The sequence below is a fragment of the Hylobates moloch genome, unplaced genomic scaffold (genome assembly GCF_009828535.3).
Source record: "Hylobates moloch isolate HMO894 unplaced genomic scaffold, HMol_V3 SCAFFOLD_4, whole genome shotgun sequence".
In the NCBI taxonomy this organism is placed as follows: domain Eukaryota; kingdom Metazoa; phylum Chordata; class Mammalia; order Primates; family Hylobatidae; genus Hylobates; species Hylobates moloch.
Genome location: NW_026652279.1, coordinates 42,290,946 through 42,316,418, shown reverse-complemented (window position 1 = coordinate 42,316,418; position 25,473 = coordinate 42,290,946). Strand labels below are relative to the sequence as shown.

The window sequence follows — 25,473 nt, the reverse complement described above, 5'->3', positions numbered from 1 at the left end:
TTTTTTTTTGTATTTTTAGTAGAGACGGGGTTTCACTGTGGTCTCGATCTCCTGACCTCGTGATCCGCCCGCCTCGGCCTCCCAAAGTGCTGGGATTACAGGCTTGAGCCACCGCGCCCGGCGGCTGATATGTTTTATCAGGCACCTCAGCCAAGCAGGAACACAGAGGTACCACCAGTATCTGCATGCTGGTCACTACCTCTGCTTCCTTTCTTTGTTTGTACCTGACTCCAGGCAGTCTAGCCATGCTGTTTCCCCTAGTGCTTCTCATGAGATGAGATCAGAGTGCACTTCCTGGGAAGCATCTTGGAATGCTAGGGAAACTGGATCTCGTTTTCTTTTCCCCCTGTATAAACTGCTGGCCTAGGGAATTCTCCATCTGGCATTATGTCAACTTGGGGGAAAGGAGGGCGCAATATAGTCAAAGTGAGACTGTTCTTACCCTTTGAATTCAGATTTCATTCAGCTTTATGGACCATACTAGTGTCTCAGACTAGTTTCTAAGTGTTGGGGTTTCAAAAAGATGTTCTAGTCTGTGGAGTTGCTAGTTGAACTTTCTATGAAAGCAAGTGGAGCCTGAGACTTCCTACTCTGGTGTCTTGCTCTGTTTTTTTTCTCTTACATGGACTTTTTAAAGAGTTGGCTAGGCTGGGCGTGGTGGCTCATGCTTGTAATCCCAGCACTTTGGGAGGCCAAGGCGGGCGGATCACGAGGTCAGGAGATCGAGACCACGGTGAAACCCCGTCTCTACTAAAAATACAAAAAAATTAGCCGGGCGTGGTGGTGGGCGCCTGTAGTCCCAGCTACTCGGGAGGCTGAGGCAGGAGAATGGTGTGAACCCAGGAGGCGGAGCTTGCAGTGAGCCGAGATTGCGCCACTGCACTCCAGCCTGGGTGACAGAGCAAGACTCCGTCTCAAAAAAAAAAAAAAAAAAAAAAAAGAGTTGGCTAATCTCCTGCTTGTAGTCTCATCAACATTGCTCCATCTCCAAACCTATTCTACATACTGCTGCCAAAGTTGTCTAAGAGAGGATAGTGGTTCTCAAACTTCAGCATTCCTGAAAATCACCTGGACAGCATGTTAAAACAGATTGCTGGGCTCCATGTAGTTTCTTACTCAGTAGGTGTGGAGTAGGGCTTGAAAATGTCCATTTCTAACAAGTTTCCAGTTAAGTGATGCTGATGCTGCTGATCTAGAGATTACTTTGGGAACTAGAAACCAGTGGATCATAAGTTATTCTTAGCTTATAATCTTTCATTAGCTGTCTTCTGTCTACAAAAGTTCCAAGACATCTGTCTGCTTATTTGAAGTACTTATGAAAAAAGCACTTTATTGGGCTTCACACTCAAGATTGTTAATAGATCTGATATCTAATACATATCTCATACATATTTCTATTAACGAACACCCTTGTGTGACAACTGGTTTACTTGTCTGTCTTCTATTTGTTAATGAACTCGAACATCACTATCTCTGGCACCCAGCAGTGTTTGGCATATAATTGCCCAGTACATAGAAATGAGATGCCTGGCTAGCTTGTTTAATAGAAATAAAAAGAATTAATTAAAAAAAAGAGACAGAAATGGCAGAGCAGGTGGCAGTGGTGGTGACTGATAGGGACAGGAAGGAAAGGAGGATTAGGAATATAAACATGAAATCAGAGTAAACAGGATATTGAGGAAAACTTCTGTCATGCTCATTCCTGTGAACTACCCTTCTCTACTCCTTTATTTACCCACCTTAGACCACTCAGACTAGTCAAGTATCTTCTTTCCTTTTCCAGTATCCAAGTTCACCCAACTGAACTTTTGCTATACCATGCTTTCCACAAACAATTTTAACTTGCCAACAAATAGTTACAAAAAAAGGTCATTCTTTAATGATTACACATTTTTCTACTATCAGTGAGCAAATATAGTGTCCCTTCTGTTACATGAACTATAAAAGGATATCCAGGTAACTAGTAATTTTTCTCTCTTCCATGAACGTGGCCCCTACAAAAACAACAAAACAAACAAAAACAGCTGGAATGTGTGGAACACGTTGAACTAAACGGTCTTATGCCCTGTATGCTGCCAGATCTGGAGGTGAGGGTAGGAGGAACTTTGCAATTCCATTAGCCAAAATTAATTTTTATTTATTTCTTACATCTACTTATTTATTTAGCCAACCCAGCATCTGGTTCTGTGCTATTCCCTTAGGATAGGACCAAGACAGATGAAGCCAGAAGGGGCATCATACTAGTTTATAAGACTGGTCTGTTATCTCTAATCAGGGTTATCTGGGTTACTTTTCCAAGCTAGAGCCAAGTTGGGGCAATTTTGATGAGATATCTCTGCGCCCATGCCACCCATTTTGCTCTAAAGTGCTGAGTAATCTCATGAAAATGTTGCTGCCAAGAGAAGCATATTTTCAAGATCCTACGGAAACAACAGAGAGGGCAGATTCCCTACCCTTCCCACCCCTACCTCAAGAACCACTATATTTAGGCTGAACTACTTTAAAAAGCAACTAACCTAACGTACTTATTTTCTTGTTATTCTTCCAATATACCAACTTGTCCCCACCTCAGGGCACTGCCGCCCTTGCTGCTACTGTAACATGGAATTCTCCCCAAAGCTATTTATATGATTCAGTCTTGCTTTTTCTTTGCTTAAAAATCATCTCCTCAAAGATACCTTCTAGCAGTGCTATTTTTACCACTATTTCCTTGCCCTGATTTCCCTTTACTGCACTTATCACTACTACCAGGGAATGTTATATTATACATAAATTTATTTGCTGTATTTTCTGCACCACCTAACTCCCCCACCCCCATGCATATTGTAAGCTCTCTGCAAGTAGAACCTTTGCATTTCTCATTCACTGCTATACCCAGGGCCTAATATAGTGCCTTGTGGTTAATATATATTTGTTGAATGGTTGAACAGACTCAGACTGAATACCAAATAATGTTAACTTAAAAAAAAAGTATACACATCAAATATTTAAAGAAACAATTATTGATTTAAACATAAAACTGATATTGGGTACCTTGGTTTTATACACACTCCTCACAATGCTTCCTTTGGTGAAGCCTTTCAGGAACTCTTCTGCAAGAATTATTTTCAGGGCCAGCTTGTCAACTGCATGATTGGTCTTTTTACTTCATAAGTCTTATTTTGTTTCACCAAAAGCTTCACAGTGTAACAAACCAAACTCAGCACAGAAAACAAATGACAATATATTTTAGATTCTCTAAGACAAGGTCTCATAAATTTAGATGACAAGTGACAACATCAATGGACTAAGTATATCACCTCCCATAACTTAAAGGGCTAATACTCATAAACATGAAAGTTCTGGAGTATGAAATTTAAAACACAAATTTTGGATATAAATTATCTGAATACAAAGCTGTAGGTAATTCTTATCTTTCACTTCCCCTCATAACTCCAAACATAATGCCATTGTAGGTGGGTTGCTGCTAGACTACATCCAAGATTGTTCAGCTGAGGACTTGCCCATTCTCCCAGTTACTTGGAATTTTCAACTTTCCCATACTCTAGCCCACATGGCATTTGCACTCAGCTTCTTCTACTGATCCAGCCACACATCATCTTCTTCATGAATGTGGGCAGTCTAAAGACTTCCTGTCTTGTTAGTATTATTTCAAACAACTAAGAGGAAAATCTTTGGAAGCAGAAGTAGAAAAACAGGAAAAGTGGCAGCAAAACCCTGAGCCTCAGGATAGTAGCTTATTCAAAAGTATATTTAAATGTCACAGGGTAGAATAAAGCAGCTGAGTCCCTATCTTAGAAAGGAAGCCTACTGCTTCCTTCTGGTAGGCAACAAAGAGAACCCCACCTAGGACTTTAACCCACTCTTTTCCCAATGTATTCCAATACTATTAGCCAGCTGAACTAAAAGAGAGTGGGTGCTGGTAGGCAACTCCATTGATCTCCCTTTCTTTAGCAATAATTACTGGCCAGCTGAGGACTAAAGATAGAGGACTGAAAGAAAAGCAGACATACCAAAGGTACTGTGTCAAGTAATACATGAGATGTGTTCATAAACGAATGAGTTATTCCAGAGCCATACAAACAAATCAATCTCTTTACTGGACAGGCATACCTCTCATATGTATATTATTCGAATATACTAACACATGAAAGATCACATCACCTTGTTTACAGATACATTTAATATCCCTTACCCTTCCCGACTTTCAAAACATAATAGTATACAAAATATAAAATATCTTAAATATTTATAAAAATCACAAGAAAAAAATAGAACGTATGAAAATATTTTTATCTGAGTTCTCCCTCATTGTTGAGAGGCAGCTTAGTTTGCCTTGAGTTCATAACTGTTGAGTGGGTAGGAGTATGCCCTGCCTAATACTATTCTGTCCCGGAGAAGTTTAAATAAAACATAGTAGTTGCAGAAGAGGATGAGAGCCATGGAAAGTGTGTGGTTCCACTTCTCTGACCGCAGCAAGGAATAGAGCTGATAGAAGACGACACTGCCCTCAATAAGGATAAGCAGATTTAACAGCCTTAATGGTCGATGAAATAAGAACTGTAAGGAAGTTAAAAAAGCAAAATGTTATTTCATATAAAAGTAATGGCTGTAGTTATTCTTGCATTGATTTTTCTAAAATAATTTAATATTTACAGGTTCCCATATATAATAACAAATAGATCCATTTATTTAATATCAATCAGGCTATTTCTTGCTATAAAGATTGAAACCTTTTCCTTTTTGCTCAAGAAATAATGAAATAATTTTATTTCAATGCCCCCGAGACATGAAAAGAGATTATGCCCAAAAGAAAACTACTTATGAACATTTTTCTTAGATTGTATCTTAGGTATATATTTTATTTAGGATAAACATAAAAGTATATTCATCTAAGATAGAGGTGGATAAAGGACCAAACAGGAAATATTTTAGGCTTTGTAAGTCAAGAGGCAAAAATTAAGGATATTACATAGGTACTTATGTAACCATTTAAAAATGTAAAAACCATTCTTGGCTTGTAAACTAAGACATAAATACCAACACTCGACAAGTTTGGGGAAAAGAGAGGTTACAAGTTGAATATCAATACAATAGTTTCTTAATTTTTCCTTAAACTGTTTACCCACCATGGTCACTGACTGAAATCCTCTACACCATATACCTGTGTGTTTAATTACTGATTTTTTTCTGGATATTGAGAAGTAGGGTGCACAAAGACAGGATAAGGAGGAAGGAAGGAAAAATGAGTCAGAATTAGACTAAAATAGGGCTTACTACTATATTTACTCCCACTAAATTCTCCACTTTAAAAGGCTAAATTCTGGTTTTCTAATACAAAGTTATTATGAATACAAACATATAGGCCACAAGTTGTAAAAGAACATTAACAATTCAGTGTAACCAGTCTAATCCTAACTCTAGATGAAGACAAGAGTGCAGTAACAGCAGTGATCAGATCTAAAAGAACTAATTTAGATCTTAAGAGCTTACATCTCAGAATGAAGCCAAATTATCATGACAGCTTTAAAAAGCTTCCAGGTTCAAGAGGAAGAAAATGTTTAACCTGCAGTCTGACAGCTATAGGTAATAGGCACATTTTAAATGACTGTTTTCAAACTTCAGTGTGCCTAAGAATCATTTCCAAATCCACAAATGCTGCCAATTTCTGGGATCATCCAGAGATTCTGGTTCAGGAGTCTGATATAGGGGCCCTGAATCACTTTTTAAAAATAGTGGGCCAGGTGGTTTACAAGCAGGTGGCCCATGGATCACTTTGAGAAGCACTGATTTAACTATCTATCCAGTCCTGCAAAATCAGTAATAAATCAACTTGCCTAATCTTTTTTCCATGGATTCCACCTGATTTTTCAGCTGTCCAAAGCTAGCAAGGAAACTACTTAATTTTCAAGCAGAAAATTCTAATGAACTATTTGGCTATCACAGGTCTCAAGGAGACAGCAAGGACCAATAGAAGTCATTAATGGCCTAGAGAATTCAGCTGGCTGAATTAAATATTCTATATAGAAATCAAGTGCTCATGTACTTGTGACGTAAGTCCTTTCCTCCACCTTAAGGCATTTCCACTGGCGTCAAGAAGGAGATGCTTGTTGTTTTCTCATTCAAGGTCCTTTCACCTTCCCCATGTTCCTCCCAACCTGCCCCACCCTGCATTCCCCTACCATGGTATTTATAAGCATCATGCCCTGGGGCAAGTTCCCAAAATTTAATTGAAGTGTCCCTCAGTAACAAACACCTGCAGAACCAGAAAGTCCATGTACCCTCACGGGAACTGAGAAGGACAGAGGGAGAAAGAGATGCAAGTATCTTAAAAAAGATCTCCAATTCTTGTTTAGAATATGATCCCCTTTTAAAAGCAATGCACTGCACTATGGGCATTTTTACTATAAACAGTCCCCTGCAGGCACCTGCTTTTCCCCACCTGCATTAGTCAGCTGGCCTTTCTTTTATAAGTATATACTTTTGCCTTGTACAGACAATTTCTGGAAGGCTGCAAGACCAAATAGATCATAACCAAACGCATGAGTTCAATGGAATGTAGTGGGTTTCTATTGCTTTTTCCTTTTTTAACTTTTAAGCTTTTTTCCTTTTCATGGCATTTGTCTGACTTCCAAAGGGTAAGCTAAAGCCTTTTTAAAGAAACAATATATATGACAAATACCTAAAAATAAAACCACCACACTATTAATATATTAAATGTCACTATGGATACACAGATACAATATATCTTAACAATACCACTAAACCAAACTCTTACAAAACAAAAATGGTAAGATGAAAAAGGAGTCTTAGATAACTGCCTGCTTGTTTCAAGTAATACTAGATTCAACAAATACCAATGTAACTAGAGAAACCAGCTAAGCTACTGAAACTGGAATAACGGTATATGATCTTCAAACTGCCCTTCAAAAGACATTTCCAAAGTACAGGGACCACTGTTACGCTAGTAGCAATAATTACCATGTAATAATTTCCTAGTATGTGCTACACGCTATGCTACATGCTCCCATATAGAGCGGCTTCCTAACACTTACCCCTAAGCTTATGTTTGAAAATAAATAAGCGGTACTTGCATAAAAGCGGGCATGAGATACATCTGAAGGCACTGCCACGTTGTAAGGCCCCATGGCTCTATATAAACATCTGCTGTGCCGCACCAGCACCCCTTGAGGCCATATTGTATTTTCTGACCAACTAAGGGAGAAAGAAATGCAATGTTAGCATATTGGCAATTACAGATAAGATAGTATCTGGCAAGGCCAGCTGTATTTTTATGGAAGGAATTAAATAATCAAGGCTTCATCTGCCTGAATTCTGAAAATACAGTAATTCCATGGTCAAACTGGAGTACTTTTAGAAAGGATTTGTTACTTTAACTTCATTGCTATATAGTAAACAGAGGTTGCAAAGAAATATAGTTAACTCAGTGTCAAAGGACTTAAGAGGCTTAGAAGAATGAGCAGACATAAATGTGTAAGCCAGAAAATAGTGTGTAAGCAGGCTGACTGTCATCTCCATCCCAAGTGAGCAGAGTCTACTGGTGGAAATGCTAGAGGGAACAAACAAGAAGAGAAAGCTGATGGTAATAAGAATAGTAGAGAAATTAGCACATTGTCAATCTAGCATGACATTTACTGCAGAATTACATCCCAAAAAACTATAGGAAATCAGTTTGCTTATCATACAATTCAAATACCTCACAACTCTAAGAAGGTATACAGTAGAACACAGTGACACATCTCACACACACACAGACTTTTCACTGCTTTCGTGGTTTATTTTTATAGAGGTTTCTCTGGGGGAAAAGAAGTTACAGAAGCAGCAGCTTCATTCTTTCCAGCATAATGGAGTTTGGGTGGGGACACGGATCTTCAGGTTAAGCTTTTAAAAAAAAAAAAAAAAAAAATCTAAGTTAATTAATCTCTTCCTGATTTTGGCAAGGTTAGTTTCCTAGGATAAGAACTGGGAGGGAGTTTAGATATGTTATTAAAAAAAAAAAAATTCTAGCACCCTAAAGCTTTCCCAGTTCAGAAAATGTTCCACCGGCCTTGCTCACACTTACCAGCATTAAAGTGATGATACACCTCATGGCCATGTGCCATCAGTAGCCTGAAGATGTACAGTACTAGTACTGTGGATTGTATTTTCAATTTTTATTGAAATCTGTCCTTTGCCCACAGTCGGGTTTCTTTTCAGCCTGGCCCAATCTCTTTCAGTTCCTGGGCTTGAAGGCCTGTGCTAATCTGTATCAGACATCAAGGCAGATAATTGAAGGGAGAACTCTCAGGGGGAGAGGGAAAGGGAAGGTCACCTCAATCTGTCCCACTTAACTAGGGAAAAATTTCTAGATGAAATTTGTGAAATGTTCGAATTACAAAAGGGGGAAGATGAAGATGGTTTGGGTCTGAAAGAAAAGTATGATGAGGAACTCAGAAGTGACAGAATAAAACGGTCCTAATGTTAGCCATTTTGGATCATAAGAGCCATGTGGAGTAATGACTGATAAGGGGGACACAATGAGAAAAATTCTTCCAAAGAACTCACAGTCAGACATAGTTCTCACTTAAACACAGGAGAAGCAGGGAAATATTCAGTAGAGAGTTTAGAAAAATAATAGTAAAAAAGTACAGGTAAGAAAAATTACTAGAACAAAGCTGCATGTATTAGAAAGAAAAAATGGGAGAATCATATTCCAGCTAAGTGTGAGATGAGTAGCTAGCAACTACTCAGCTGTGGCAATGAAGATGAGAAGACAAATCTTACAGTCTTCTAAAAAGAAATAAAATACATGACTCTTTGAATTCAGGCAAAGGGGTAAGATTGAAAGAGAACTCCAAGTGCATTGCTTGGGAGACAAATTACACACTCTAGAGTGACTGGGCAGCTAAAAGGTAGAACGCATTTAAGGAGCTGGGGTGGTGGTGGAAATGAGTTAATGTCCCTTGTATTCAGTTTAGCATGATGACAAGCATCCATGTAAGACAAAAACTAAAAATTAAATGTTCAAAGCCAAGAACAAGAATGACATACAAAGCAAATAAACATGATCAGCAGCATGTAGAAAGTGTTACATGGTTTTACCCTCTAGCTTACTCACATGTGCTGTGGAGCATTGCTGTAGGACCCATGTTCCAGCTTCTGCCACTTGCCCAGGTGAGCAGCTGATTTATGTAGCAAATCACAGTATTTGGATGGCAACAGTTGCGTAGTGAGCATGACAAAAGCATTGATCCACACCATAATGAGGTGCTCACATGACCAGCGCATGTCATAGTACTGGGTACTCTGGAAGAGATCAGAAGAGAGAGAAATGATCCATGCACTGGTAAAAAGAGGCAGGGATGGGTTTGTGTACATATGCCCTGCAGACAAATGTCACACTGAGTCACACATGCACTGGTGGTCCTGCTGTCCGTGCAGAAAGTTCAAGAGCAGAGTCCTCCACAATCCTTCAACCTGACTTTCTGGCTGTACGAGTTAGGGGTGGGAGGGAGAGGCAATTATATTTTAAGTGTCTCCTTTCTAGAAGAACTGAGTGTTCTCTGAAGGACCATTCCAGCTGCAGAAGTACTTCTGAATGGGTGAAGAAAGGGCACTAAAATGTACCAAAAGATTTTGGGCCCAAGTGACATCCAGACCATTTTTCTTTTCTATTGAAATAAACTGAAGTTTAGATAAAGGTTAGATTAAATTCAAGGAAACTCCTGAAAACCATGTTAAGATCAACCACAGTAGGCTGGGTTTTACTGAAACCTTGGTACTCTTAAGCTACTACATACTGACTCTATTATAAGTACATTTTGATTCTCCCCAGAAACTAAAAATACTTAAAAAAAAAAAAAAAAAAAAGAAAGAAAAAAAGAGGGAACCACCACGGGTGCATCACATATATGGAAATACCTATCCGCCAACCAGGAGCGGTATTAGTGCACTCCAGATGCAGCCGAACTCCACCATCCAGGCTGCCAAAGGGGAGACAGAGAAAAGGGGGATTAAACAAGAAATACCCAGTTTATGTAATTCACACACAAATCCAGGAAGCACATAAAAGTAAGATAACCACTTACCTTCACAAAACACAGGGGGAGAAATGCAACATAGTAGGCACTGAAGAGGGAGTTGAACAGAACCTCCTTGATTCTGTGGTTGAAATCTGCTTTCAGACATTCTACTTCATTGCGAATGAGGTCTGGAGATAGGGGACAACTGTGGGTGGGGATGGGTGTGGCATTATTAAACTGTTCTTTTAGCGACTCCAGCAACAAGGAGAGAAAGTCTTTGGATTTGGCCAAGCCTCCCACAGTCGAGGCACTTTCCTCTACTGCCTGGTGCTGAACCACATAGTTATAGTCTGTGAGAAGAAGATGAGCTCTACTATCTTGATGAAAACAGCAAAGAGGAACATAAACACCAAACCTGTAAAACAAAGTGTGAAAATGAGACCACAGATAACCACCTAAAATCACACCTTATAACTTATGTCAATATAACTTATAACTTAGGTCAATAAAATAGTCAGGACCCGCATGAGTAAACAAGAGGGACACTGCTGACAGTAAATTCATTATCTGGGGAGCTCTTCAATTTCTTTCCATAAAAGCAGTGCACATTCATTGTAGATTATTAAGAACCTACAGAAAAACCACAATGGCAAAACACACATCACTTAGCAATAATCATTTTTATAACTAGATGCACATATTTCCAATATAAAGTTTGTAAACTTTGTATTACAGTTACATATGCTTTTTTCGTGTTTGGCCTCATACAGTACAATGTGTCTTGTATCCTGCTGTTTAAACTTTGTATGTGTGCATGTGTGTATATTGAGTATTTTCCCTGTGTACTATTTTCTCAAGTCTAAATATTTTTCTATAGAAATTTTTAAAGATACAATAGTATTCTCATACAGAAATACCATAATTTACCCATTTCTCTCTTGTTGGAAACGGGCTGTTTCTTATTTTCCACTACTATAAATAACAGTGTGATAAGGATTTTCCCAACACTTGTATATGTTTGGTGATTTTAGTACAGCTTGTTCTTTACTTCAAATGTCCCTTTCTTAGCAGGGGGCCCTCCTGCCTCCCTACTGTATCACTCATCCCACTCCCGCAGGCGACCCTACTTCTCCTTTCCTGCTTATTTTTCTCCACAGATCTTACCAGGTTTATTCGATTTTTAACTTTGGGGTAGTTTTGTTTGTTTTCTTTCTTAGTCAATCTTCCCTTCACCACAATTTAAGCTCTATGAGCCAGAGATTTCAACGTAATTAATTCACTGCTGTAACTCTGGTACCTCAGATAGTGGCTGTAACACTGTTTAAGTATGCAATAAATGTCTCATTAATAAAAAAAAATTCTGGAAGTACAAATGAATTTCTACAAGTAAAATTACTTGGTTAAAAGAAGTGAACATTTTTGAGACTTTTGATAACTTCTTATAGTATTCCAACTGTTGGTTCCTTAAAATTTTTTAAAATACTTCAAGTCCTCATCAAGTAATTTCCACATTGTGACCTAGGTATTATAAATTAAATGGTCATTTCATGGACATAAATTCAGATATGAAAAATGGCAAATAAAAAGATATTTAGGGCCAGGCACAGTCCGTCATGCCTATAATCCCAGCACTTTGGGAGGCCAAGGCGAGCGGGTCACCTGAGGTCAGGAGTTCAAGACCAGCCTGGTCAACATGGTAAAACTCTGTCTCTACTAATAATACAAAAATTAGCTGGGTGTGGTGGTGCGTGCCTGTAATCCCAGCTACTCGGAGGCTGAGGCAGGAGAATCACTTGAACCCTGGAGGTGGAGGTTGCAGTGAGCCGAGATCGTACCATTGTACTCCAGCCTGGGCAACAAGAGTGAAATTCCTTCTCAAAAAAAAAAAAAAAAAAAAGATATTTAGTTATACATTTTATAACAAAATGAACAGATGACACTTATCCATAGTTTTCTACAGAGGGAGAACTGATGTTACTAATTAAGAACATTCTTAGCATTAGCTCTGGGATCTACTGTGAATGTGCCCTTGGGAGGACAAGAGTGGGTAGAGGTAGAAGTATTAATTCTAATTTTTTTTTTTTTTTTGAGACAAGGTCTTACTCTGTCACCCAGACTGGAGTACAGTAGCGAGATTACGGCTCACTGAAACCTCAACTTCTTGGGCTCAGGCAATTCTCCCACCTCAGCCTCCCAAGTAGCTAGGACTACAGGCACATGCCATTACACGCGGCTAATTATTTTATTTGTGGTAGAAACAGGGTCTCCCTATGTTGCTCAGGCTGGTCTTGAACTCCTGAGCTCAAGTGATCCTACCGCCTGGGCCTTGCAAAGTGCTGGGATTACAGGTGTGAGCCACCACACCCAGCCAGAGAAGTATTAGACAAAAAACTCTCACATGTGCATATTTGTGATGGCTAGAGCAGGTCATCAGAAGTTCAATGTTGCCAAAACACAACCTGCATGTGTAGGTGTAGGGGTGGGGATAAGAGGCTGGAGTGTGTGGTAGATTGCAATGATGGCCCCAATTCTTTACCCTTCTTTGTAGTCTCACTGCCACATAACTGCGTGGCCCTCATTCTATGGGTAAGGCGACCTGCCCTATCCCCATACTGGGCTCTACAATGGAGGGCTTTGTGAGGTAAAGAAAATAATTCATTAAAGGATTTTAAAGAGGGTTAGTAACATGATTAAATTTCCCATTGTGAAAATCATTCTAGCTACAATAAAAATGAAATGGAGGGGAATAAGAATGCATTATCAGAGGACCAGATGAAGGTTGATAATGCAGTAGTAAAAACTATGGAGAGCATTGGACCAATTCAAGATACACTTAGGAACCACAACTGTTAGACTTTAGACTAATTTACCCTAATGAGAAGCTATTTGAGAACTGAGGGGTAAAAAAAAAAAGAGGCAGAAAAGGGCCTCTTTCTTAGTTTAACCTATGAATAAACAGGAAATTAAATATGTTGCTATAGTCATAATCTAGTATTTTAAATTTCTCGCACTTTTGATTTTTAAATTGAAGTTTAGATAAAAGGTGGATTATACAACTTCTTAAAAGTAACAAAGGCAAATACAGGCAGACCTCATTTTATTGCATTTCACTTCACTGTGCTTCCCAGATACTGTATTTATTACAAACTGAAGGTGTGTGGCAACCATGCATCAAGCATATCTGGGGGGTGCCATTTTCCAAAGTGCTCACTTTGTGTCTCTGTCATATTTTGATAATTCTCCCAATATTTCAAACTTTTTCATTACTATGACATCTGTTATGCGAAATGTGATCTTTGATATTACTAATGTAATTGTTTTGGGGCACTACAAACTGCACCCATATGAGACAGCAAACTTAATGGATAAATGTGTGTTCTCACTGTTCCATCAAGGAGCCATTCCCCATCTCTCTCCCTCACGTCAACCTCCCTATTCCCTAAAACACAAGAATATTGAAATTAGGCCAACTAATAACCCTAAATGGCCTCCGAGTGTTCAAGTGAAAGGACATCACACATCTCTCACTAAAAATCAAAAGGTAGATATTAAGCTTAGTGAGAAAGCATGTCAAAAGCCCAGACAAGCTGAAAGCTAGGCCTCTTGTATTAGCTAGCCAAATCGTAAATGCAAAGAAAAAGTTCTTCAAGGAAATTAAAAGTGCTACTCCAGTGAACATACAAATGGTAACAAAGCCAAACAGCCTCACTGCTGATACGGAGAAAGTTTTGCTGATATGGTCTGGATCGACCAGCCACAACATTGCCCTAAACCAACCTAATCCAGGGCAAAGCCCTGTTTTTAAGTCTATGAACTTCCAGAGAGGTGAGAAAGCTACAGAAGAAACGTCTGAAGGTTAACAGCGGTTAGTTCATGAGGTTTAAGGAAAGAAGCTGTCACATAACATAAAAGCACAACGTGAAACAGCAAATGTGAATGTACAAACTGTAGCAAGTTATCCAGAAGACCTAGCTAAGATCACTGATGAAGGTGGCTAAACTAACAGACTTTTCAATGGTGACAAAACAGCCTTATACTGTATTGGAAGAAGATGCCATCTAGACTTCCATACCTAGAGAGGAGAAGTCAATGCCTGGCTTCAAAGCTTCAAAGGATAAGCTGACTCTCTTGTTAGTGGCTAACGCAGCTGGCGACTTTAAGTGGAAGCCAATGCTTATTTACCATTCCAAAAATCCTACCATCCTTAAGAATTATGCAAAATCTACTCTGCCAATGCTCTAGAAATAGAACAACATATCTGGATGACAGCACATCTGTTTATAGCATGGTTTACTGAATAAGCTCACTGTTGAAACTACTGTTTAGAAAAGATTCCTTTAAAAATATGATGTACGGCTGGGCGTGGTGGCTCACGCCTGTAATCCCAGCACTTTGGGAGGCTGAGGCAGGCGGAGCACCTGAGGTCAGGAGTTCGAGACCAGCATGGCCAACATAGTGAAACCCCGACTCTACTAAAAATCCAAGGAAATCAGCCAGGCATGGTGGCACGCACCTGTAGTCCCAGCTACTTGGGAGGCTGAGGCAGGACAATCACTTGAACCTGGGAGGCAGAGGTTGCAGTGAGCTGAGATCACACCACTGCATTCCAGCCTGGCCAACAGAGCGAGACTCCCTCTCAAAAAAAAAAAAAAAAAAAGGTACTTACTGCTCATTGACAATGTACCTAGTCACCAAAGGCTCTGATGGAGATTGTTGTTTTTATGCCTGTTAAGATAGCATCTATTCTGCAGCCATGAATCAAGAAGTAATTCTGATTTTCAAATCTTATTATTTAAGAAATATGTTTTGTAAGGCTATTTCTGCATTAAATAGAGATTCCTCCAATGGATCTAGGCAAAGTAAACTGAAAACCATCTGGAAAGAATTCACCATGCTAAATGCCATTGAGAACATTTGTGATTTATGAGAGGAGGTCAAAATATCAACATAAGCAAATCTGGAGGAAGTTGATTCCTACCCTCGCGGATGACTTTGAGAGGTTCAAGACTTCACTGGAGAAAGTAACTGCAAACGTGGTAGAAAACGCAACAGAACTAGAATTAGAAGTGGAGCCTGGACTAGGTGCAGTGGCTCATGCCTGTAATCCCAGCACTTTGGGAAGCCAAGGAGGCTGGATCCCTTGAGCCTAGGAGTTCGACACCAGCCTAGGCAACATAGCAAAACCCCACCTCTACAAAAAAACAAAATACAAAAATTAGCTGGGCATGGTGGCACACACCTGTAGTCCCAGCTACTTGAGAGGCTGAGGTGGGAGGATCACTTGAGCCCAGGAGACGGATGTTGCAGTGAGCCATGATTATACCACTGCACTCCAACCTGGGCAACAGTGAGACCCTGTCTCAAAAAAAAAAAAAGTGAAGCCTGAAGATGTGGCTGCACTCTCTCACAATCAAACTTAAACAGATAAGGAGTGCTTCTTATGGATAAGAAAGTTGTTTCTTGAGATAAAATCTATTTCTGATAAAGATGCTGTGAACACTGTTGAAATGACAAACAGTTTAGAATATTATATAAACTTAGTTGTTACAGCAGCAACAAGGTTTGAGAGAAATGACTTCAATGTTGAAAGAAGTTCCACTGTGGGTAACATATCATCTATCAAACACATCACATGCTACAGAGATATGTTTCCTGAAAGGAAGTGTCAACTGATGTGGCAAACTTCACTGTTGTCTTATTTTAAGAAAGTGACAAAGCCATCCCAACCTTCAGCAACCACCACCCTGATGAGTCAGCAGCCATCAACATTGAGGCAAGACTCTCCACCAGCAAGAAGATTACAACTCACTGAAAGCTCAAATGCTCATCAGCATATTTTAGCAATCAAGTATTTTTTAATTAACATATGTACTTTTAAAAGACACAATGCTATTGTGTACTTAATAGAATACAGATAGTATAAGGCTGGGCATGGTGGCTCACCTCTGTAACCCCAGCACTTTGGGAGGCCAAGGCAAGAGGATCACTTGAGCCCAGGAGTTCAAGACCAGCCTGGGCAACAAAACGAGACCCGATCTCCACAAAAAAATTTAAAAATCAGCCAGGCATGGTGGCACACGCCTACAGTCCCAGTCCCCAAGGATTGCTTGAGCAATCCTAGGGGGGCAAGGCTGCAGTGAGCTGTGATTGCACCACTGCACTCCAGCCTGGGCAACACAGCAAGACCTTGTCTCTAACATAACATAACAACGTAACATAACATAACATAACATAACATAACATAAAACAAAACAGACTACAGTATAGTGTATACATAACTTTCATATGCACTAGGAAATCAAAAAATTGACATGACTCGCTTTGTGATATTTGCTTTATTGCAGCAGTCTGGAACAGAACTTACAACATCTCTGAGGTATGCCTGTATGTTTAAAACTAAAATGTATTTAAATTACATAATTATTTCATTGTTTTAAGGGGTGTGGAGAGCCTCTAAGAGTAAGTTTCTTTATATGCTTAAATTGAAACAGAAAAGTTTGCTAGCCATCTTGATAATAGTAATCCTCTTAAACTTGGCCAAAATATTCTTCAATATATCCATAATTAGCCTTTCAAATTAGATACGGTTAATCTTCTGATTCAACCAGTAAGGAGAATGACTAAAAATTTATTTTCAACTCAAATGGCTGAAATATTAATCTATAAATATAGAAACAATTCATGTAAAATATATTCCTCATATGAAATCAGTCATGAAAAATGTTCGTAACAGATAATTCATTTTGTAGAAAACAAGGGTAATATTAATGAATTCAGTTGATGAGTGACTTAAATAACTGTTTAAACAATGTAATCAGACCTACTATAGTATAACCAATAGAAAGACTGTTTCTGTCATCCTTATTAGCACAATCTCTAATTATGACTTGATTTCATACTTTGTAATTACCCACATAAATTCACGCTAACACTTCAGCACAATAATAATATAAAGCAGTAATTCTCAAACTTGAGCATGCATCAGAATCACCTCAAAGGCTTGTTAAAACACAACTTGCTAGGTCCTACTTTCCAGTTTCTATTTCAGTAGGTTTGGGGTAGATTCTGAGAATTTCTAACAAATTTATAGGTGATGCTGATGCTGCTGTTCTAGAAACTACATTTTGAGAACTACTGATATAATAATGATTAAGACAAAAGACTCTGGAATCAAAAAAACCTTACTCCTCCGCCTGGGGCAACATGGTAAAATCCTGCCTCTACAAAAACAAAACAAAACAAAACAAAAATTAGCGGAGCATGGTGGTGTGCACATGTAGTCCCAGCTACTTGGGGGCTGAAGTGGGAGAATTGCTTGAGCCTGAGAGGTCAAGGCTGCAGTGAGCTGAGATTGCTCTACTGCATTCCAGCCTGGATGACAGAGCAAAACTCTGTCTCAAAAAAAAAGCAACCGTCTCTGGACAGTGGTGGGGTTTGATGGGAAAGTGGCATGACAGAATCTTGTGGAGTATGCGTAACGCTCTGAAGTCTTGACAGGGGATTAAGTCACACAGGTGTGTCTGCATTTAACAAAACTCCATGTACACAAGATTTGAGAATTTTATTTTTATTTTATTTATTTATTTATTTATTGACAGGGGATTAAGTCACACAGGTGTGTCCACAGTTAATAAAATTCCATATACACAAGATTTGGGGTGTGTGTATGTATGTATGTATGTATGTATGTATGTATTTATTTATGACAGAGTCTTGCTCTTGTCGCCCAGTCTGGAGTGCAATGGCGCGATCCTGGCTCATTGCAACCTCCATCTCCTGGGTTCAAGTGATTCTTCTGCCTCAGCCTCCCAAGTAAGTGGGATTACAGACACGTGCCACCACGCCCTGCTAATTTTTTTTATTTTTAGTAGAGACGGGGTTTCGCCATGTTGGCCAGGCTGGTGTCGAACTCCTAACCTCAGGTGATCTGCCCACCTCGGCCTCCCAAAGTGCTAGGATTACAGGCTTGAGCCACCACGCCCAGCGGGAATTTTATTTATATGAATTTAATCTCAAAAGAAAAAAAGCTGTCAACAAATATCGAGCTCTAGTTAATGACACACACATGCTGAAGTATTGAGGGGGAAGCAAACTGAGGTCTGAAACTTTGAAATACATCAAAAGTAAGATGGACTAATGGATAGAGGGATGGAGAGATGGACAGATAAGTATTACACAATTATAGTAAAACATTAATAGGCAGAATCATCTGGGTGAGGATTACACTGGTGATAGCTGTAAAATTCTTTCAATCTTGTTGAATGTTTAAAAGGTTTTGTAATAAAATGTTAGTTACAATAATAATACATATACATGTCTACAGCACTTGAATATGGCATACAGTAGACCCTCTTACCTGCAGGAAGACATTCCAACACCCTAGTGGATGCCTAAAACCATGGATAGTACCAAACCCTACATACACTATGTTTTTTCCTATACTATATATACATACATACAATAAAGTTTTAACTTATAAATTAGGTACATTAAGAGATTAGTAATAAAATAGAACAATTATAACAATATACTGTTTGCAATTTCACGGATAGAAGATTCATTCTTACAGTAAATCTTAGCAACCTCAGCATGATTTTTCATCTTTCCTTACTAAGTCAAGAACTTTCCCTTTTCACTTAAAGGAAGCACTTTACAGCTTTCCTTTGGCATACCTGAATTGTAAGCATAACTACACTTTGGAGCCATATTAAGTAAAATAAAGGTCATGTGTAGGCCGGGCACGGTGGCTCATGCTTGTAATCCCAGCACTTTGGGAGGCCGAGGCGGGCGGATCACGAGGTCAGGAGATCGAGACCACAGTGAAACCCTGTCTCTACTAAAAAATACAAAAAATTAGCCGGGCGTGGTGGCAGGCGCCTGTAGTCCCAGCTACTCGGGAGGCTGAGGCAGGAGAATGGCGGGAACCCAGGAGGCGGAGGAGCTTGCAGTGAGCCGAGATTGCGCCACTGCACTCCAGCCTGGGCGACAGAGCAAGACTCCGTCTCAAAAAAAAAAAAAAAAAAGTCACGTCAACACAAGCCCTGTGACACCATGCCAGTCCATCTAATAACCAAGTCCACTACTAAGCAACTAATTGACAGGTAGCATGCACAGCACGGACATGGTGGACGAAGAGATGATTCACATCCTGGTGGGACAAAATGGGATGGCGAGGAATTTCACCGTACTACTCAGAACAGCACACAATTTAAAACATAACTTGTCACATATTTCTGGAATTTTCTATTTAATGTTTCTGGACCTTGGTTGATCGCAGGTAACCGAAACTTCAGAAATCAAAACCATGGATAAGGGAGGACTACTTATTGTACTTCTGTTACAGGAACCAGAAGATCAAAGTAATATGACCAACCAAGGGTAAGACTGGTTTTCAAACCAGTGCATTCATCTAAAATTAACTAATGTTTGCCCAATTATAGATAGCAAGAGGGGCCTTTACTTGGTGAAGAGAGATAATTAAAATATTCTCCACTGGCAAGACACCCTACATTCCAGGTTTCCCAGGACAATCCTGGTTTATGCCTGTTGTCCCAACTGTACTCCAGTTTAGAAAACAAATTGTATGTTCACCATGCTCATGATTTCCCAGTTTTCTAAATGCTTCATTTATATTTGAAAAATTTCATTTTTCACTCTCTTAAAGTATCGTTTACATGACCGAAATAATTTCAAAAGGTTTACTAATAACATGGTAAAACTGGAGTACTCACGGATAGCCAAGGAAAAGGAGATTGAGGACTGAATGGCTTCGAAAGAGATTGACGAGGGTCCAACAAAGTACCCATCCACACAAAGTGAGTAGTACCAAGCGAGCTGATATCAGAACCATGTAGTGAATCATTGACGCTGCACCTGCCTTAGTAGCCTGAAAGTTTGGAAGCACCAAAAGGAACATTTTATAAATGATCTTCTTCAAAAGCATTGTAATTCAAGTAAGAACTTACTAGGTTTAGTGGAAGTTAAAATGTGTCTTTAAAAAGTGAAATAAAAGAAAAACTGCCCCATCCCACCTTATCTTCATGATAATTGAAAATTCAGACTTCTCCAGGCACAGTTGTTTCCTTCTTCCACCCCGATAGTGCCATCTATAGACCTCTTTTAAGGTCTTTTTATATCATCTAATTTATTAACATTGGAGCTTCTCAATGTATGTTCCATGGATCATATTATTTTGTTCCATCAGAATGACCTGGGCTACTAATTGGACATGTAAACTCCTAACAACTTTCCTCTCCAGAGGTAAGGAATAAAATCTTGAGCCAAGCAACCTATATTTTAACAACTTAACCAGTGATTTATTTATTTATTTATTTTTAAATTTTTTTTTTTTTTGAGACGAAGTCTCGCTCTGTTGCTGTTGCCGAGGCTGGAGTGCAGTGGCACAATCTCGGCTCACTGCAACCTCCGACTCCTCGGTTCAAGCGATTCTCCTGCCTCAGCCTCCTGAGTAGCTGGGATTACAGGCGTGCACCACCACGCCCAGCTAATTTTTGTATTTTTAGTAGAGACAGGGTTTTACCATGTTGGCCAGGATTGTCTTGAACTCCTGACCTTGTGATCCACCCACCTCCCAAAGTGCTGGGATTACAGGCGTGAGCCACTGTGGCTGGCCTGATTTTTTATGTACATAAACATGGAGAGCCACTAATTTATCTGTCTTACTTCCCACTAAACTATAAAGGGCCTCAACAGCAGTAACAATATTTTAATTTTTCTTTGAATCCTCACCTCTAATTTGCTTGGTGAATTAATGTTTAATAAATTAGTGAAGTTCCAAAAAATAATCCAATCTTCTTTGACAGATCCCTATATAAATAAGTTTCTTTTTTAACTTTTGCAAACATGGAAATAATGCATAATCACTTCCAATTCTTTTTCTCACAGCTATTCAAATATGCTTCTTCAATTGCAAATCTTTAAAACCGACTAAATATAGTAAGTACTTGTCAAAACTTAACTCTGCAATGCCATTTTCTTTCTAAATGAACTAGGGAGAAGAGAATGAGCAAAATGTAGGGGAAAATGGAGGATCCCCATAACCTCTAAGAGAGTAGTGTTGGAACCCAGAAAGGAGAAAAAAATTATCTAGAGTCAACAGTACATGGTAGGGGATAAGGAGCTTTTCAGGTCCCTCCTATATATTCGTTTCTTAGTTTACAGATCATATTGTGGAGTACCTATAACATATATGCAATATACTGTATACTGAATACTATATATATATATATATATACACAGCATATATGCGTAATATATAGTTACTTTAAAATGCAAAGCAGCAGTTAAATAAATGCCATAATGAACGGCTTAAGCCTCAAACTGTGAAGATGGCTCAAGCTCTTCTCAGCCATAGCCTGGCACATAGCTTCACATAACTCCCCTGATACACACCTTCATGCCAATTTACCTAACATATCAAAGCTTAGTAAAGTTATTTAAGCTATTGGAGTTACTCCATTACCTCCTTCTCAAAAGTTCAGGGTTAGAAATAAAAAAGACTACTTCTGCCCAATGTCATCAGAGCACAGAGCTTGGATTTGTTGATTAATTTTGCCTTATTCCAGAGCCCCAAGCTGCTAATCACTGTGCTGTATGTGACAGACCCTTTACCAGGTCCTAGGGGCACAGTGGTAACCAAGACAAACAAAACCCCTGTGTTTATGAAGCCGACTAACCAAGAAAAACAAGTATTAAACTTATATCTAATCATTTTTTAAATTGTAATGAGTGCTATAGGAAGAGTAGGCTGCTATGGAAAGTAAATAACAGGAGATCCTATTCTAGAGATGGCTTCTGTTAGTAAACGATATTCAAGCTGAGACCTAAAGGATAAGCAAGATTTCGCTAGGTGAGGGGCAGAAAAATATTCATGACATTATATTAATTTTAAAGTACAGGATATGAAACCGTATAAAAATAATTCTCAAATATAGTAAAATAAATGTAAATATAAAATCTTCATATGCATATGAAGATCAGAAGAAAATATAGCAAAACGTGGTCTTTGGCCGGGCGCAGTGGCTCATGCCTGTAATCCCAGCACTTTGGGAGGTAGAGGCGGGTGGATCACCTGAGGTCTGGAGTTTGAGACCAGCCTGGCCAACATGGTGAAACCCTGTCTCTACTAAAAATGCAAAAATTATCTGGGCATGGTGGTGGGCGCCTGTAATCCCAGCTACTTGGGAGGCTGAGGCAGGAGAATCGCTGGAACCGAGGAGGCGGAGGTTGCAGTGAGCCAAGATCACGCCATTTTACAGCCTGGGCGACAAGAGCAAAACTCCATCTGCCCCCTACCCCCCCCCAAAAAGTGGTCTTCAATAATGAGATTGTGAGCAATTTTTAAATGTCCTGCTTTATATTTTAGTGTTTTTCAAATTTTTTTCAATAAAATATACTATTTTCCTATTTAGAAAAACAATTTTTAAAAAGAGAGTTGCTTCAGGTTGGTGAAAGAATAGCTAAATTTACTTCTAGTCTTGTGAAGCAAGTATAGAAGTAGAGTTACCCTGGAGGTGAACAGGCAGAGCTGGCCTGGAAGTGAATAAACAGACTCTACCTACGTGGAGAGGTAGTCCTCTCTGAATAGCATTTCCGTTTATGAATTAATTACCAGCAGCCTCTCCTTAAATATTACTGGTCTTTCTCAGGGTAGGGATCCTTTCTGTGATATATGCAAAAAAAGGAGGAAAACATATTTTAATGGAAGGAAAGAAAGATGATTTATGATAGGTTTTATCCATCTAATTTAGATATTTTAGGAAGAAAATCACTATACAGCTCTTATTTTAAATTTTTGAATAGGTAATATATTCACATCACTCAAAACACAAAACATGTAACAGTGCTTGTAGTGAAAAGCTTCCCACCTGCTGATTCTGTCTCCTAGCCACCAACTGTGCAACCTGTTATTAATTTGTATGTCCTTCTGGAAACAATTTATTCATATATAAGCAAATATATTTTGTTCCCTCCTCCTGTCTTATTTTAAACACTGTTCTGCACCTTGCTTTTTTAACATCTTGGAGGTCAACACATCAACACATTTTCATGTTGTCAATGGCTGTATGCTATTCCATTATGTAGATGTACCAAAATTATTTAAACATTCCCTTACTGATGAACATTAAGTTACAGAATTAAGACTTTGATAAAACTATGTTTAAATTTAGCTTAAGTATTCTGTTCCCATTAAGAACTGCAAGCCTTGGCCAGGCGCGATGGCTCACGCCTGTAATCCCAGCACTTTGGGAGGCCAAGGTGGGTGGATCACTTTAGACCAGAAGTTCGAGACCAGCCTGGCCAACATAGTGAAACCCTGTCTCTACTAAAAACACAAAAATTAGCTGGGTATGGTGGTGGGCGCCTGTAATCCCAGCTACTCAGGAGGCTGAGGCAGGAGAATCACTCGAACCTGGGAAGCAGAGGTTGCATGAGCTGAGATGGCGCCACTGCGCTCCCACTTCAACCTAGGCAACAGAGCCAGACTTCATCTCAAAAAAAAAAAAATAGAATTGCAAGCCTATTCCAACTAAGGCTATGCAAAAGCTGCTATACTACTTTTAGGCCATTTAAGTTATAATCTTTGCAGCAACAAGGTAGAAATCCCAGTTTTGAAGGGTTACACACTAACTAGGCATACTAATTGGACATGTACAAGTAGCATTTCCAAGTAACTGAAGGGATGAAACAAAATCATTTCCTATTTTAACAAATGAAAACATAAAATTCCACTGAGACCCTCTAAAGAAAGAACATGCTTTCGCAATATAACGAAAAGTGAGTTTCTATTTTCATCCTCTAAATAAAAACTCTGAAAGAAAAGATTATAAACAGACTTTCCTACTGTGAAAAACAAGGAATCCTACTACCTGTGCTTTTTGGTTAACTTCAAATGGTTTTCAGATCTTGACTTAGTATTTCCAATTACTCTGCTTCCAGAAATAGGGTTCCTGAAAATCAGAGCTTACACACACAGACTTTCCATGTATGTTTTGGGAAAAAGAAGTTGACTCTCAATTATCTGTGATTATAGTAACTATTCATTTAAAATTTCACACTGAATTATAAGTTCCAAGATTAAAATTATTAGCCACTTCAGCTAAATTAACATTTTTTGTTTTTGTAATCACAGGGCACAAGATAACAATATTTTAAGAAAGCACATTTCCCTGCCTCATTGGGATTTACAAATATATGAAAAATGAGGCCAGGCACGGTGGCTCACGCCTGTAATCCCAGCACTTTGGGAGGCCGAGGCAGATGGATCACCTGAGGTTGGGAATTCGAGACCAGCCTGACCAACATGGAGAAACCCCGTCTCTACTAAAAATACAAAATTAGCCAGGCGTGGTGGCGCATGCCTGTAATCCCAGCTACTTGGGAGGCTGAGGCAGGAGAATCGCTTGTACCCAGGAGACGGAGGTTGTGGTGAGCCGAGATCATGCCACTGCACTCCAGCCTGGGCAACAAGAGTGAAACTCCGTCTCAAAAAAAAAAAAAAAAAAAGGAAAGAAAAATGATACCAATGGTCTAGCTCTGTCAACAACTTTTAATTTTAAAAAGATCATTTAATGTTCTAATACTTTCTCATTCTGCTCACTAAACTTAGATTCTAATCTTCAGATTAATCCTATACTAATTCTGATACTCACTGCTTTTTAAAATTCTAAGAAACTCAAATGTTTCTTGCTAACAATGTTCTCAAATGGTATATATAAATAAACAGTATCAAGTGAATATTATCTGGAACTGAATGTTTTAGGTGCAACTGTATGTGTACAGATGACACTTCGTATTAATAGTTACCTGAAATTCATCCTATTTTTACTGAAACTATTTAAATTTTTTAAATTGTACTGAAAAACTCAATAGCGGAACACAAGCTCGGACCCTACGAATGAATTTTCTAAGTTTTTGATACTTGAATTTTAAAAAATTACATTGCAGGGAAACCTTTTTTAAAGTGCTGGCACAACTCACATGGGAGTAAAGTAATTTATTGTTTCATTAAACTGGGACATGTCACGTTTTCAGCCTGCACCCATTCTAGTAACTAACTCTAGCTACATGTGATAGAATATAGTGAATGAACTGTTACCTCTGAGATGAGAGCCCATACAAGCCTCCTCGCAAGCATCACTGTGATGAATGCTGCCAGATGATAATCAATGAGATGAAAATTCTACAACAGAAATAAATAACTACATCAGAAAGAAATATGATGTGTATTCAGCCGGCACTACTACAAGAATAGAGGTTTATCCTATTATGGGAATATGAGAGATCTTGAAGAGACTACGTACCTTCTACTACTTCTTTCATAACAAATTGCTTTAAGTTTTTAAACACTATTTTAAACTACCTGGAATGTATTCCTCTCCCTTTTCAAAAGTATTACTGTACTAAAAGGAGAAGATTGCAGCTTTAAGTT

The 25,473-nt window shown here is 38.9% G+C and overlaps 1 protein-coding gene across 5 annotated transcripts in view; it reads right to left on the bottom strand.

Annotated features, from left to right (window-relative positions):
- Positions 1-1,282: 1,282 nt before the first annotated feature.
- TMEM39A (transmembrane protein 39A) overlaps positions 1,283-25,473 on the bottom strand; it is a 37,889-nt gene continuing 13,698 nt past the window's right edge. For 3 of the 5 annotated variants that reach the window (XM_058437455.1, XM_032150102.2, XM_032150103.2), the window contains exons 4-9: positions 25,141-25,224; positions 19,754-19,908; positions 10,089-10,437; positions 9,119-9,306; positions 7,095-7,215; positions 1,283-4,560 (exon numbers count right to left, since the gene is read on the bottom strand). In XM_058437455.1, coding sequence (XP_058293438.1) covers positions 4,327-4,560; positions 7,095-7,215; positions 9,119-9,306; positions 10,089-10,437; positions 19,754-19,908; positions 25,141-25,224 — 1,131 coding nt within the window. In that variant the 3' untranslated portion in view covers positions 1,283-4,326. Of the gene's footprint in view, positions 4,561-7,094; positions 7,903-8,083; positions 8,265-9,118; positions 9,307-10,088; positions 10,438-19,753; positions 19,909-25,140; positions 25,225-25,473 lie in introns of those variants that run through there. The other 2 variants (XR_004247676.2, XR_004247675.2) reach the window with 2 other exon arrangements.